At 43.9% G+C, this 14,628-nt stretch overlaps 1 protein-coding gene across 1 annotated transcript in view; it reads left to right on the top strand.

Moving 5' to 3' along the window:
* The first annotated feature begins 4,302 nt into the window (after positions 1–4,302).
* The window catches only part of GRAMD1A (GRAM domain containing 1A), a 68,044-nt gene continuing 57,718 nt past the window's right edge, over positions 4,303–14,628 (top strand). Inside the window, exons 1-3 of the mRNA XM_058195731.1 lie at positions 4,303–4,391; positions 9,649–9,865; positions 13,841–13,861. Coding sequence (XP_058051714.1) covers positions 4,318–4,391; positions 9,649–9,865; positions 13,841–13,861 — 312 coding nt within the window. The 5' untranslated portion in view covers positions 4,303–4,317. The remainder of the gene's footprint in view (positions 4,392–9,648; positions 9,866–13,840; positions 13,862–14,628) is intronic.

Here is a 14,628-nt window from a genome sequence, read left to right as displayed (position 1 = left end):
TTTATGACCTTTCTTCCCCCCCCCCCCCAGTTGTCAAGTGAATAATTGCAGTTGTTAAATTAGCAAAACGGTTCTTAAGTGAATCTGGCTTCCCTTAACATTGACTTTGCTGGCCAGAAGGTCACAAAGGAGGATCACGTGACCCTGGGACCTTGCAACCTTTGTAGATATGAGTCAGTGGCCAAGCATCTGAATTTTGATCACGTGACTGTGGGGATGCTGCAACGGTCGTAAGTGTGAAAAATAATCGTAACGCTGAACTGTCACTAAACGAACTGTCGTAATTCGAGGAGTGCCAGTAATTTTTTATTTATTTATTTATTTTTAGATTTTTGGTAGCATGTACCTCCTTTCCCATATTTGGGCTGAGGCTGGGAGTTGCGATTAGGAACTACCTTAATAAGTAGAAGGGTGGAGGTGTTCCAGCAAAGATTTCACAGCCACGAGATGATAAAGCATAAGGATACCTCAAATGTCTGTGGGGTGGAAATAATTAGTCAGAATGCCTGCCTTCTCTCCCAACATTGCTTTAGAGCAGGGGTCTCCAACCTTGGCAACTTTAAGACTTGTGGACTTCAACTCCCAGAATTCCTCAGCCAGCTTTGCTGAGGAATTCTGGGAGTTGAAGTCCACAGGTCTTAAAGTGGCCAAGGTTGGAGACCGCTGCTTTAGAGGACCAAGAAGCCCAGCTGTGGGGTTAACTGGGGTGATTGATTGATTGATTGACTGGTGGCTATATAATGGATCCCAGAACTTGGTATTTGGTGACAGTGTTTCACAGCATCCTTTCCCATTAACGTTTGCAGCTGCACCAAATTCAATGAGCTTTAGTTGTACTTATTTAGAGTACAAGTTGTTCCAACTTTGGCCACGTGGTTAGTTTGTGGCTCAGTGCATTCTGCATACCTAGAAAACAGATTAAATTGGTTGGTAAGTAAGTAAGTAAATAAGGAAGGAAGGAGAAAGAAAAAGAAGGAAGGAGAAAGAAAAAGAAGGAAGGAAGGAAAGAAAGAATGAATGAAAAAGAAAGAAAGATGAAATCTGAATTCTGATTCACAATCACCCAGAATCACTTGGATAGTGAGATTAGCAGCATATAAATGTAAATAATACATAAATCTGTCACTGGTAGCCAGTGGTGAAATCCAAATTTTTTTACTATTGCTTCTGTGGGCGTGGCGTGGCTTGGTGGGCGTGGCAGGGGAAGGATACTGCAAAATCTCCATTCCCACCCCACTCCAGGGGAAGGATACTGCAAAATCCCCATTCCTTCCCCACTCCTGGGGGAACGATATTGCAAAATCTCCATTCCCACCCCACTCCAGGGGAAGGATACTGCAAAATCCCCATTACTTCCCCACTCCTGGGGGAAGGATATTGCAAAATCTCCATTCCCACCCCACTCTGGGACCAGCCAGAGGAGGTATTTGCCAGTTGTCCGAACTGCTCAAAATTTCCGCTACCGGTTCTCCAGAACCTGTCAGAACCTGCTGGATGTCACCCCTGCTGGTAGCTCATTCCCTATCAATATAAATGTCAAACTAAGTTTAGTAGGTTGTGAAAAATGCTCTTCAACCAAAATGTAATGTCTGCCTCCCAGACATTACTTTACACTTAAATTGAAAGGCATTTCACATCTTACTACGTGGTTCTCCCAACTTGCAGAGACCCTGCAGAGTTCCTTGCAATGCCCTTCTTTAAAAAACAACAAACCCCCCCCTTAATAATGTGTGGTCATCACTATCTTCAGGATCTCCTTCCATTAGATGTGACTCTAATCCACGAAGCTACTTTAAAAGCACTGGGATTGGTTGATCGCTGGGGAAGCTGAAATATTTTGGCACTTTGCAGTTCTTGGTCTGATTCACCTGAGACGTATCGAGTGATTATAACTCTTGTGATTTCCAAGCATTTTTCAGATTTCAACACCCACTTGGATGGTGGACTGACCAGGACATGCAATAATTATGCCAGACTTGGGAGCTGCAGAAGGCACTGTCAAGCAGGAAGGGTGTGTAACTGAGTAACAATTACCGCTCACTTATCTAAGCTAATATAGAAGCATAACGTAAACATAGATCATGTTTACTTTTGTATTATACATTGTAATTGCAATAATCGCTACAGATAAATAGAAAACATTTGAATAATTTCTGTGCCACTTCTCGCTATAGCAAATCACAAAGCCACTTATGGTAGCCAAAGCATTATTCCAGAAGCAAACCGCTTACGGTCATCTAAAAAAGAAATAAAAACAGAGCATTTGTGAAATAAGATACGTACTAGATGAAAGCAAAATAAAACAGGAGAAAAATGTTTCTTCCAACAATTATTCTGGGAGGACTTTATTTGTTTATTTATTTGTCATATTGTACAGCTGCCATCTCATGTAGTGACTGGGTGCTGTACATAATAAAATGAGGTTTGTAAAAATCATTGAAAACAACCAAATTAAATTAAAATGATTAAACAATTTTTTTTAAAGAACAAGTATCAGAAAAACCATACAAAAGAGTACATTCATTTAACTTATCTGCTAGCCATCTGGCAGATATTTGGCAGTATCATGTTTTAAAAGTACAGCCACATTAATGGATGTGGAAGAGATATGTAAAAAGATACATTTTTTTTAGAAATGAATTCCACACGCCAGTTTGGTAGCTTGGCAGAAGATCGCTCTCTGACCAGCAGATCCAGGTTTCTACAAAAATCTTGAGCAAATTGTTTGATCTTGAGCGAATTCCCATTTTTTTCAACCGCATTAACTTGCCGTTTTGAAGATAATGTAGTGGGTGATGTCATTTCCTTCGATCAGGAAAAAGCAAGCTAAAGTGGGGAACATACTTTATGTGTTACAGGCAGGGGTGAAATGCTACTGGTTCGGACCGGTTTGGGCGAACCGGTAGTGGATATTGGGGCTGATTCACCGAACCGGTAGCAATTGCTGGCTGGCCATGCCCCCGAATTGTTCTGCCACCCGCAGTCCTACCATGCTTCCCTGCCTTCCACGCGGCCTTCCCAGCATCCCCGTGGCTAGCTACTGAGTGGCTAGCTTCCGAAGGCAGGCAAGCGAAAGGCCACGTGGAAGGCAGGCAAGCATGGCAGGGCTGCGGGGAAGGGAGATCTTTGTGTTTTAATAGCAGCATTTAGTTTTAGTTAATTTTAGTATTTACTTTGTATATTTTAGTCTTTATTTTTTGATGGGAAACCTGTGGTTTTAGCAATCAGGAACAGAAGAGGTTCTAAGAACCGGAAAAGGGAAATAATAATGACGATACCTCAATTACAAAAGGTCACACTGCTTGGATCCGCATGTAATGCAAGCTACATCAATACATTATGACATTCTAAGTCGTAATGCATTGAGTTTTTCCCTAGAACTTAGTATGTCATAATGTATTGACACACTATGCATTACGTGCAGATCCAAGCAGTATGGTCTTTTGTGATTGACGGATGGAAATGTTGTCGATGCACAGATTTTCTAGGTATCGTCATTATTATTATTTCCTATTTCCGGTTCTTGGAACCTCTTCTGATCCCGACTGTACCCACCAAAGAACTGGCAGCTGTGATTTTGCATTGTTGTGTATTTGTGTATTTAATAGTTGTGTATTTAATAGTCGTCCCAATAACCAAAACCATCATAAGGCTGCTTGGGAAGAGGTCTGTTGTTCCCATTTCCAATTCAAAGTTGTTGAAGGCCATCTGTGAATGGATGGTGGAGAAGTTTGCCAGGCCAGTCCGGGCAAATTAGGAGCAGTGGGCAGTGCCATCTTCATTCAGCTGGCCCAGTCTTGTTGGGTTCAGAGGTAGCTGTTACGGCTTGGATTTGAGGAACCAGGAATGGAAATGCCATTCATGGAACCAAGGAATTCAGTGAAGGAGGCTTGCAGGATATGTCTTTCGGGAACAAAAGCTTGGATCCCTCTCCCTTCCCTGCTCTTCCTATCCAGCCATTAGGACCATAAGATCCTAACAGATTCTTGGGAAGCAGTCCATGAAGATGGGCTTGGCCAAATTGATGTCCCTTGAAGAAGTAGAAGTGCAGTAGGATGAGTGAGTAAAACACTCGTTTGTGTGTGCCACGCTCCCCCCCCCATATTCTAAAGCAGCTGTTCAGCGTAAAATAACCACCTGCTGTAAGCATTTGTCTGGGAAGGACAGGAAGGAGGGAAGCGAGAGCTAAACTAAGGGGCTGATGTACACCCAGCCAAAGAGAAGAGCAGGTGGTCTCCAGCCTGCAGCCACCATTTGTTCAGTCTTCATCTTTTCTCTCTTTCTTGCGCTCCTCGCTCCGCAATTATTTTGGCTTTCATGCATTTTCCTCCGCTCTCTTTTTTCCTCGCTCTCGTTTGTACCAGGGCTCCAGGCAGATCCCCAGGTGGCCGGTAAGTTCCCTGCCAGATTGGGTTTCCGGGGAAGGAAGGGTGGGTGCATGAGCATGATAGAGAACGTGGGGGTGTCCTTACTTCCCAAGACCAAGTCCTAGAGAAAGGCTGGCCTCGCATGGGTTCCAAAAGAGTGGGCTGCCATCTTCATCTACCCCTTTTCATCACATCTGGTACTAAACGTGAAGTCCAAAATTCACCCGGTTGTCTGAACTGAAGTGACCTCAAGTCTGAATTCACAGAAGCTGGAATGCAGCCTAGATGTCAAGATTGGATTTTTTTAAAAAATCTAGATTAGTCCTCCTTTGGAGACAACCACGTCAAAAAGGAAGACAGCAGGGCTGTTTTGAGGAAGAGTGAGATACCAGGCTAGTAGACATTGATAATCCTGTCCTTATATTTGTGTTGGAAATAATGACAACCCCAAAATAATAATTATCAAACCAGGCCACTGTACGTTAAAAAACTGGTGCATTGATGGCTGGGGAAGAAAGAAATAAAAAAAGAGAAGAGGCTTCCATTCAGAAGTTTTCTTGCTTGTTTCATCAAAGGGTTATTTTTATACATTAGCAAGCAAACAACTGTCTGCCAGACTTATAATGTTTCTATTCGCTTCAGATTTAAGCTCGTAGCAGCTGGAAAGAACTAAATAGATATTGGGCATTGGCAGTTAATAGGTTATCATTTTGAATCAAGGCTCAATTATAGATAGTCCTCGATTTACAACCACAATTAGAACCAGAATTTCCTTTGCTAAACAAGGCAGTTGTCAAGTGAATCTCACTTTAACAATTTTATGTCCTTTTTTGCCACCGTTGTTTAGCAAATAACTACAGTTATGTGAATCTCAGGATGGTTAAGTGAATCCAGCTTCTCTCATTGACATGGTTGGGAGCCAGCTGGGAAGGTTGCAAATCACATGACCCCTCCAGGTCATATGACCGCCAACCACATGACCGCCAGCTGGGAAGGTTGCGATCACATGACCCCAGAACTCTGCACCCATCATAAGTAGAGGCTGACTAGCCAGCATCACAGTTTTAGAACATGCGACTGTGGGGATGTTGCATTAATTGTAAGTGCGAGGACCGGTCGTAAGTAACTTTTGCCGGTGCTGTTGCAACTTCCCACCGTTACGAAACGAACGCTTGTAAGTCAAGGACTGCCTGTATTCAGTATCTATTATTTGAATTAGTTTTTACCTTCTAGCTCAATCTCCTTATGATTCTGAGAATGAATCAAAAGAGGGTTGAGGAGGGTCATCATGCATTTAACATTTGAACAGTAGGCCAAACATCCATTGTTTTAATCCATTCAAACAACTTTATAATCATGAAAATAGGAATGTTTTTTTTTAAAAAAATGCCCAAAGACTTACATTTGAAAGGAGCAAGAAAGCAGGCTCTTTCTTTCTTATGATTTTTACCCGCCATCCCAGAACACAAAACTTTGTTGGGCAGCTTAGAATAAGCAAATGAAAAGGGCAATTTCAGGCCAGGCCATAAAAATCCAAGCTTAAGCATTAAAGCAAACGAACAGAAAACAGGAAAGATGGAATGCAGTGCCTGGATTCCCGAAGGGTAGCCCTTTGTATGTTAACATTTTCACATCCTGGTAGCTCTCAGCCAACGACCTTACACGTTCTGCAGATCCCCCTTAGCAAAGTCAGCGTTGCTTGTTGCCTAGAAAAATCCTACAGATGAAGAAGACCCTATAAGTCTCCCTACACTGGAGAAGTTACAGGTTTCTATATTTTGGTATAGGCCAGGTTTTGTTTTTTTTAAGAGTGCAGGATATATGTAGAAGACACGTCCAGTTTGGAGCAGTGGTTTAGGAGTTCGGCTAGAAACTGGGAGACTGTGAATTCTAGTCCCTCCTTAGGCATGAAAGCCACCTGGGTGACAGTGCCAGTCGGGGGTGGGCTTCAAGGGGTTCTCTGCCCAGTTACTGGATGGGCGTGGCCATGGTGGGTGTAGCCTAGTCGGCCTTCTGCACCACGCCCGGAGGGGGTGCGTTTTTGCCCTCCCCAGGCTCTGGAGGATTTCCTCAAGCCTCTGGGAGGGTGAAAACTGCTTCCCCAGGCCCCGGATGCTGGAAATGGCCCCGTTTCTGGCCTTCCCAAACTTCCAGTAGGCCCGTTTTTTGCCCTCCCCAAGCCCCCGTGCATGCCCTGCACTTACCTGCATCCAAAACGGGCCACGTGGAGACTCCTGGGAGGGGCAGGGGGGCAGGGTGGGGTGGGCCCAGCCAGGAGTAGGATTTGAGGGTTCTCTGAACTGCACAGAATCTTAGCTAGAGGTTCTCCCAAACCCTCAGCAGCCTACCCCTGGCGCCAGTCTCTCCCAGCCCACTCGATCCCACATGGTGATTGTTGTGGAGAAAAATAGGAAGAGGAAGGAGTGTTAGGTATCTTTTGCTAACTTGAGTTACTTATAAAAATAATAAAGGAGGATATAAACAAACAAACAAGGATCACTTTCACCAGCTGCTCACTTCCCCGTCTTGGGAATCTCTGTTGCCTCCTAAGGTGACCCAAGCTTGGGATTTGGATCTGGTTTCACCCCTTGAGAAGGCACTTTCCTGTTTACATTCTTCTGCACCCAGAATAAGTCCTTGGATGGGAAACGGATAATCCTACGGATGATGTCGTTATTTGGCTTAGCTTTACTCAGGCCCCCAAGGGAGTTTCTGCATCTTTAAAGAATTCCACAGAAGGGAGAATATGAAGGGAAGACAGTAGCCGCGTTTCCAGATTTGGCGATCAGAGTTTTCAGAGCTGACAATGCATCTGTCGGGCTGAAACAAAACAGGTTTGCCTTCAGGCAGGCAATACTGGAAGACCCGGTTAGCAGTGGCCAGGTTCCGTAGCTTGTTGAACAGTGAGGATGAAGACGCAGATCAGGCTGCAGAGAAATGTGCCCAAAACTGTTCAGATACTCAAATGAACTCAAGTTTACAGTTCATGGAGTGCAGGTAGCCCTTGACTTATGACCATTATGCAACCCATCACGGTTGTAAGTTATGATGGTCGTACAGTGGATCACCCACATATCTGAACCGATTTTATGACTTTTTTTGCCGTGGTTGTTTGTTTATTTATTTATTTATTTATTTTATTTAATCGCATTTTTATACCGCCTTATCTCCCAAGGGACTCAGGGCGGTTTACAGCCTAATAAAACATACATAAAAATACAAAATAAAACACCAATTTAAAAAACTTATTAAATAAGGCCGAATATTAAAACTACAATAAGATAATAAAACCCCGTTAAAACCAAATTTAAAATTTAAAATTCTAGTCCAGTCCTGCGCAGATAAATAGATGTGTCTTAATGTGTCTTGTTAACCAATAGTTCATTATGAGCCAAAAAAAAAAAAAAGTAAATGCCAGTTTGGGACAAAACTGGCCCATTAAATGATTCGCTTAACCACCATGGCCAAAAAAGGTCCTAAAATCCTGGTCAGATAACTCTGGGATGCTGCAAATGATTGTAAGTAGAGGCCACTTGCTGAGTGCCCAAAAGGAAGTCATGTAACCAGGATGGCGGCCATAAGAACTTCAGAATTTGGTTGTATGGGAGGTCTGTTGTAACTCTGAAAGATTGTTAAGTGACCGGTCATAAATTGAGGATTACCTGTATTTATTTATTTATTTTTATAATATAGGAGCCTTGTGGCTCCTGTGAGATAAATATACAGGTATCCTTTCCTGGAATTTTCTGGGCAAAGGTTAAGTTAGTTTTTTATATTTAACAATCAGCTATCAGCTGGGATTGAAAGTATTCTCACTTCTAATTTAGTTAGATTAATACTGCTCCTGCTGTACTCTGTAATTTGCTTCCCTGCCTTCAGTTCTGAATAAGTATATTGTAGGGGGTCTTAAGTTCAAAAGATTCCCTGATGTTTGCGATCCAGGTTAATTTTTTCCACTCGGCCTACCTCGCTGGTTTGTCATGAGGGGAAAAAAAGACAAACAGCATGCAGGCTGGGGAATTCTGGGAGTTGAAGTCCGAGACGTCTTCAAGCTCCCAAGGTTGAGAAACACTGCATAGAAGCATCTTTGAGCATCTTAGATGGAAGGCAGGATGTTAGTATCAGAAAAGGGGGAAAAAAATTCTACTAAAAGAAGCTTGCGCTGACTGGATGTAGTTATTGAAATGCCGGGACTGTACAAGATCCTCTATCAATATGATTGCATTCTCACAGAATACAAAATACGATGTTGGTTAGGACAGGGGTCTGCAAACTTGGCTCTTTTAAGACTTGTGGACTTCAATTCCCAGAGCAAAGCTGGCTGAGGAACTCTGGGAGTTGAAGTCCACAAGTCTTAAAAGAGTCAAGTTTGCAGACCCCTGGGTTAGGACTTTGGGGAGACACTTAGCATGGTGAATGAATGAAGCCAAATTGCAAATGCGGAAAATCAGGGTAGCGTGTGGGCTCATCTGATGCAGAGAAGGCTGCTGGGTGGAAGCAAGATGGAGGAAGAGCTTCAAACTGGACGGCCGTCAATTTGCAAGGCATATCTTGATTGATCTTGGCTCTTTGAGGTTGGTCCAGACAAGAATCAGAACAATGCATCCTAGCGCCATCTCTCCTGCAAGGTTGCCTTAAGGGAATCTTGCAAGACTGGAAGTCTTTCTCCCCTCCTTTCCTTCTCGAGCAGGGGTCTGCAACCTGAAACACTCAAAGAGCCATTTGGACCTGTTTCCCACAAAAAAGAAACACACCGGGAGCCACAAAACTCTTCCCGTGCTTGACTGTTTCCTGAGCAGCCACAGAACTAGTATATGTAATTGAATTAAAAGTTCTGTTTTCTTCTGAAACTTTTCTTGGATTTATCCATGGCTGGCCTACCGGAGATTGAAAAGCTCAATAAATTGTGTGCCAGCGGGTGTCGCACATTGGAAGTTGTGACACATATTTTGAGTGACAGGGAGCCGCAGCAGAGGGGTGAAAGAGCCACATGCGGCTCCAGAGCCGCAGGTTGCTGATCCCTTTTCTAGGAAAAGATCCTTTCTGAAATACTTCCCACAACCTTCCTCTCTCTGTAGACCGACTCATCTTTTGCATGACTATGATCAAGTTCTGCAGCTCTTCCTCCCCTCTCCAAGGTCATTCTCGCATCCCATTACATACACAGCTTGATATAGGAGCCGATGCTTGAGTTGAGGCAAAACGCATAGTCTTGGCAGGATTTAGTCTTTTCAAGGGGGTCTCGGCTCACCATGTTCCTTTTCGGCTTTCCCCCCAACAGTGGCACCATCTCTCCCCGCACGACCCCCAGCAACTCTCCGTCCTTGAGAAAGCGCCTCCTGCAGCTGCCCGCCCGCCCGGCTCCAGAGCCACCTTCGGAGACCATGGTGGAAAAGGGCACCGATAACCCTGGCGAAAGGGGACCTCCGGCGGCCACCCCTCAAGGCAACCCCGTCAACTACCCGCTCAGTGGGCGCAGCTTTATCCGCAACAACAAGGTAGGGTTGGGGGAAGATCCGGAGGCAGGTAAAACGGTGCCTTTTTTCGAGATCTCACTGATGGGTTGCTTAGCCGGTGTGGTCCTTTTGATTTATTTATTTATATTTCGTATTTCTAAATTTGCCCATCTCCTTCAAAGGGGGAGGGTGGAGCTCTGAGTGGCATACAATATAATATAACCGATACATAAAACAACATAGAAAAATTAATGTCTTCTCCTGCTTCTCCTTGTGCCATATCTGTCATCGGACAGTTGCGATCATGTTGGCGAACCTATTTTTATCAACAGCCGCACGAAAAAGTGCTGCTGAGTTTTTTCCATACCGGTCCCTTCGATTTTGAAGCCGTGATGTTGTTCTTCTGCTTGGACCTCGTTTGCCTTCAATTTTTCCCTGGAGGATTAAGTGAAAGATGCCGTATTTTTCCTGGTGTCGCATCACACGTCCAAAATATTCTGACTTTTGCTTTTTAATGGTCTTGATGATTTCCCTTGGCTTTCCCAGGTGGCTTATCACCTCCTCATTTCTGATTTTGTCAACCCATCTTATACGTAACAGACGCCTGTAAATCCACATTTCAAATGCTTCTAGTCCTGTCATAATGTCGCTGCTCCGTAGAGCAGGACAGAAAAGATGTAACATCTGACAAGCCTGATTTTCAATCTTCGGCTTCAGTCGTGACTGCAGAAGACCTTTTTCATTTTGAAGAATGCTATTCGAGCTTTCTCTGTCCTTGTCTTCACTTCAGTGGTCGTGTCCTCCCAGCTTTAAAAAATTAACTGTAAACTTTTTTTAAAAATGATGCATTTCTCATCACCTGGGAGGCCTTTGAAATAGGCAGAGGCTCTGCAAGAAATAGTGAAAGTCCCGTATTTATTTATTTATTTATTATTATTATATTTGTATACCGCCCATCTCCCAAAGGACTCAGGGCGGTTCACAGCCAATAAAACAACAGAAAACATATAATACATATAAAACAGCAAAAAAGAATAGAAAATTAATTCAATTGATGGCCTAAAACTTTTAAATACAAATTTAAAACCCCGTTTAAAACCCCTGATTTAAAACCCCAATTTAAAACTACGTTCACGCTAGTCCTGCTCTTCGAAACAGCAACGTCTTCAGCTTGCGGCGGAAGGACCTGAGGTCGGGGAGTTGACGAAGCCCCAGAGGGAGCTCGTTCCAGAGGGTAGGAGCCCCCACAGAGAAGGCCCTCCCCCTGGAGGTCGCCAGCCGACATTGTTTAGCTGATGGTATCCGGAGGAGGCCCTCTCTGTGAGAGCGCACTGGTCGGTGAGAGGCTAATGGTGGCAGTAGGCCACCATTATATATTATTTATATATTATTATATATTATTATAAGCTATAATAACAGAATCCTGAAAGACGGAGGGCATTTCCCTCTCTCTCTTAGACAGTATACTGCCCCACTCCCCTCACACACACACACACATGCCAGTACAACAAGAGGTCACTTGTAGATCCCACCCAACAAGTTCTTGGAAAGCGCCTCTGTTGCGCAGGTCCAGATTCCAAGCTCACTATAGCAAGAATCACTGAGAAACTGAGTCCAATATACACACACAAAGTCCAGTAAGGCAGTCCAGCAATCAAACAGGCACGGCACGAACAAACACACAAGGCACAGAACTGGGCATGTTGTTCCAGCAACACTCAAGTCCTCGGGGTGAGGTTAAGTAGGCAATGCCAGTGCAGCCCTCCATGAGAAGCGAAGTTGCCTCCTCATGAGTAATCTATTTCCTGACAGAACAATTGCTCAGTGGAACAGCTTGCCTCCCGAAGTTGTGATTGCTCCATCAGTGGAAGTTTTTAAGAAGAGACTGGCGAACCCTTTGTCTGTAATGGTATAGGGCAGTGATTGCGAACCTTTTTGGTACCGAGCGCCGAAAAGGTCACGCGGAAATGTCGCGCACACGCACTCTCTCGTCGGGGCTGTGCTCTAAAAAAGCCAAACTTCTGGGTTCTAGCGCACATGTGTGCCCGATGATTAGCTGGCCGGCGCACATGCGCAAGCTGGTTTTCAGCACTGCCGGACGCATGAAAAGATCGTGCTCCAGAAAAGCCACATTTCTGGGTTCTGGTATGCATGGGCACCCGGCAATCAGCTGGCTGGCGTGCATGTGCACACCGGTTTTCAGCACTGCCGCCCATGCAAAGGACAGCTGATCATCGCGTGCACATGCACGCCAGAAACCCGGACGACAAACAGGCAAGGCCATGCGTGCTGTGCGACATGGCTTCGCGTGCCACTTTTGGCACGCGTGCCATAGGTTCACCATCATGGGTGTAGGGTTTCCTGCCTGAGCTGGGGGGGTGGTCGTTAGACTAGAAGACCTCCAAGGTCCCTTCCAACTATATTATTCTGAATGAAATTCACCTCCAGGTAGTATTATAGTTCTATCCAGTTTTCCTGGCTTCCATGCAGAAATGTTTGCCCATTCTCTTCTTCTGTGTTACTTTTTCAATTTCCCACCAAATCTTTGCTGATCATCTCTCAGCCGTGATCCAACATTTTCACTCATTTGGAGGCCACCGAATGCTAGTACTACCCGACTGGACATTTAAACACACGTTATTCTTCTTTCTCTTAGCTGACCAGGATTGTGTCCGTCTCCTCTCTGCTCTATGTGTCCTTGGATCAGGGAGGAGGTGGTGTGGACGCCACCTCCTCCTCATTGCTAACGGGCGGTAGCTACTCCCGGTTCTTGCCTGGAGCTCCCGGGTCAATTTGGTACCGCTGTGGCTTGCCTCCCTCAATCTCAGCCTGTTGCTCATCTTGATGACCCAGCTGTGGCTGCTCCATCAGACTACCATTCTCTGAGCCCTGAACCTGACCAATATTGGCTTCACGCTTTCCTCTGCAGACTCATCCTCTTCCTCTTAATTACATCTGGAGCGGGGTCCCTCTGGGAGCAGATCCATGACATGCCGTGGTACCTCGATACTCATCCTTAATTGGTTCTGGGAGGCACGATGAGTACCAAAAACGATGAGTTCTTCCCGTAAGAAATAATATAGTAAGTCACAAGGCAGCAGACCATGACAAGTTCTAGCTTGTGCGTCAAGTGCCAAAGAAACAATGAGTACCAGGACAAAATTTTCACGTCAAAATGCGTTGAGTGCCAAATTGCGTTTCAAAGCAGTTGAGTATCTTTATCTACCATTATACTAAAGACAATCAAAGTAGGGCAGTCCTGAATTTCCTTCTCATACATTCCTGTTTTCTTGGGCAACGTTCATGTATTACCCCAGGTTGCCATGGACTTTCCCCAAGATCTTCTCTGTACTGCTCTACACCACCAGTGATGGTTAAGAGGGCCCAGAATGGTGGACTTCTTCCATTTGGGGATTCCAGATTGCAAAATGAACTCTCCCAAAAATTACACTGAGACCTTTGTTGCTTGATTATTATAATTTTTTTGCTTCAGTTACCTTGTTTGTTTGTTAAAGGCACCTCAAAGATGCTGGTTTAATTTGACTTTTTTTCCAGAGATACGTTTTTCTGTTTTTTTCTTCTTTTTAAAACAAGTGTTTATTATAGATGCATGATCAAGGTAAAATATATACCATGTTATAATATTGAATTATATTACATTACATTGCATTATAGTTTATTAATAATTTATATAGCAACCACAATTGGGACCCGCAACTCCGTCGTTAAGCAAAGCGGTCATTGAGTGAAACGGTGACTGCCCTTATGCGCTTCCTTCAGCTTTCTTTTGCTTTGCAGATTTGCAAAGCTTATACATGCAAAGATTGGTTTCAAAATTACTTGTTCATCACCAATCTAACTGAACAGTTAGATTAATAAAATCTATTAATAAAATTAATCAGTTCACTACTTTGTTTCAGTCAGTTCTGCCAAAAAATCAGGTTGCAAAATTACTTTGGACATGTGTCCTTCCTGCGAAGAATTCTAACTTTTCTTTTCCTTTCTCTTTTTTTTCAGAAAATGCAGAGCTGGTACAGTGTAAGTAGACAATAACATAACATAACATAACATCAGAGTTGGAAGGGACCTTGGAGGCCTTCTAGTCCAACCCCCTGCCCAGGCAGGAAACCCTACACCATCTCAGTCAGATGGTTATCCAACATTTTCTTAAAAATTTCCAGTGTTGGAGCATTCACAACTTCTGCAGGCAAGTCGTTCCACTTATTTATTGTTCTAACTGTCAGGAAATTTCTCCTTAGTTCTAAGTTGCTTCTTTCTTTGATCAGTTTCCACCCATTGCTTCTTGTTCTACCCTCAGGTGCTTTGGAGAACAGCCCGACTCCCTCTTCTTTGTGGCAGCCCCTGAGATATTGGAACACAGCTATCATATCTCCCCTAGTCCTTCTTTTTGTTAAACTAGACATACCCAGTTCCTGCAACCGTTCTTCATATGTTTTATCCTCCAGTCCCCTAATCATCTTTGTTGCTCTTCTCTGCACTCTTTCTAGAGTCTCAACATCTTTTTTACATCGTGGCGACCAAAACTGGATGCAATATTCCAAGTTTTTGATAGGTTAGATTGTTTTTTCCTTTTGTGTAAAGACAGATGCAAAATATGAGTTAAGTAGATCTGCTTTCTCCCTGTTGCTTGTCATCTTCTTGCCACTTTCTCCCAGCAATGTTAAAAAGTTATAATGTTTATGTAGTTACTTTTCAAGCATGTCTAAATTATAAATATTTCCCCCACAACAACAACCCTGTGAGGTGGGCTAGGCTGAGAGTGAGGGAGTGGCCCAAAGTCACCC

This window comes from Ahaetulla prasina, chromosome 10 (assembly GCF_028640845.1).
Source record: "Ahaetulla prasina isolate Xishuangbanna chromosome 10, ASM2864084v1, whole genome shotgun sequence".
Classification (NCBI taxonomy): Eukaryota; Metazoa; Chordata; class Lepidosauria; order Squamata; family Colubridae; genus Ahaetulla; species Ahaetulla prasina.
This window is presented reverse-complemented; position numbering and strand designations above follow the sequence as displayed.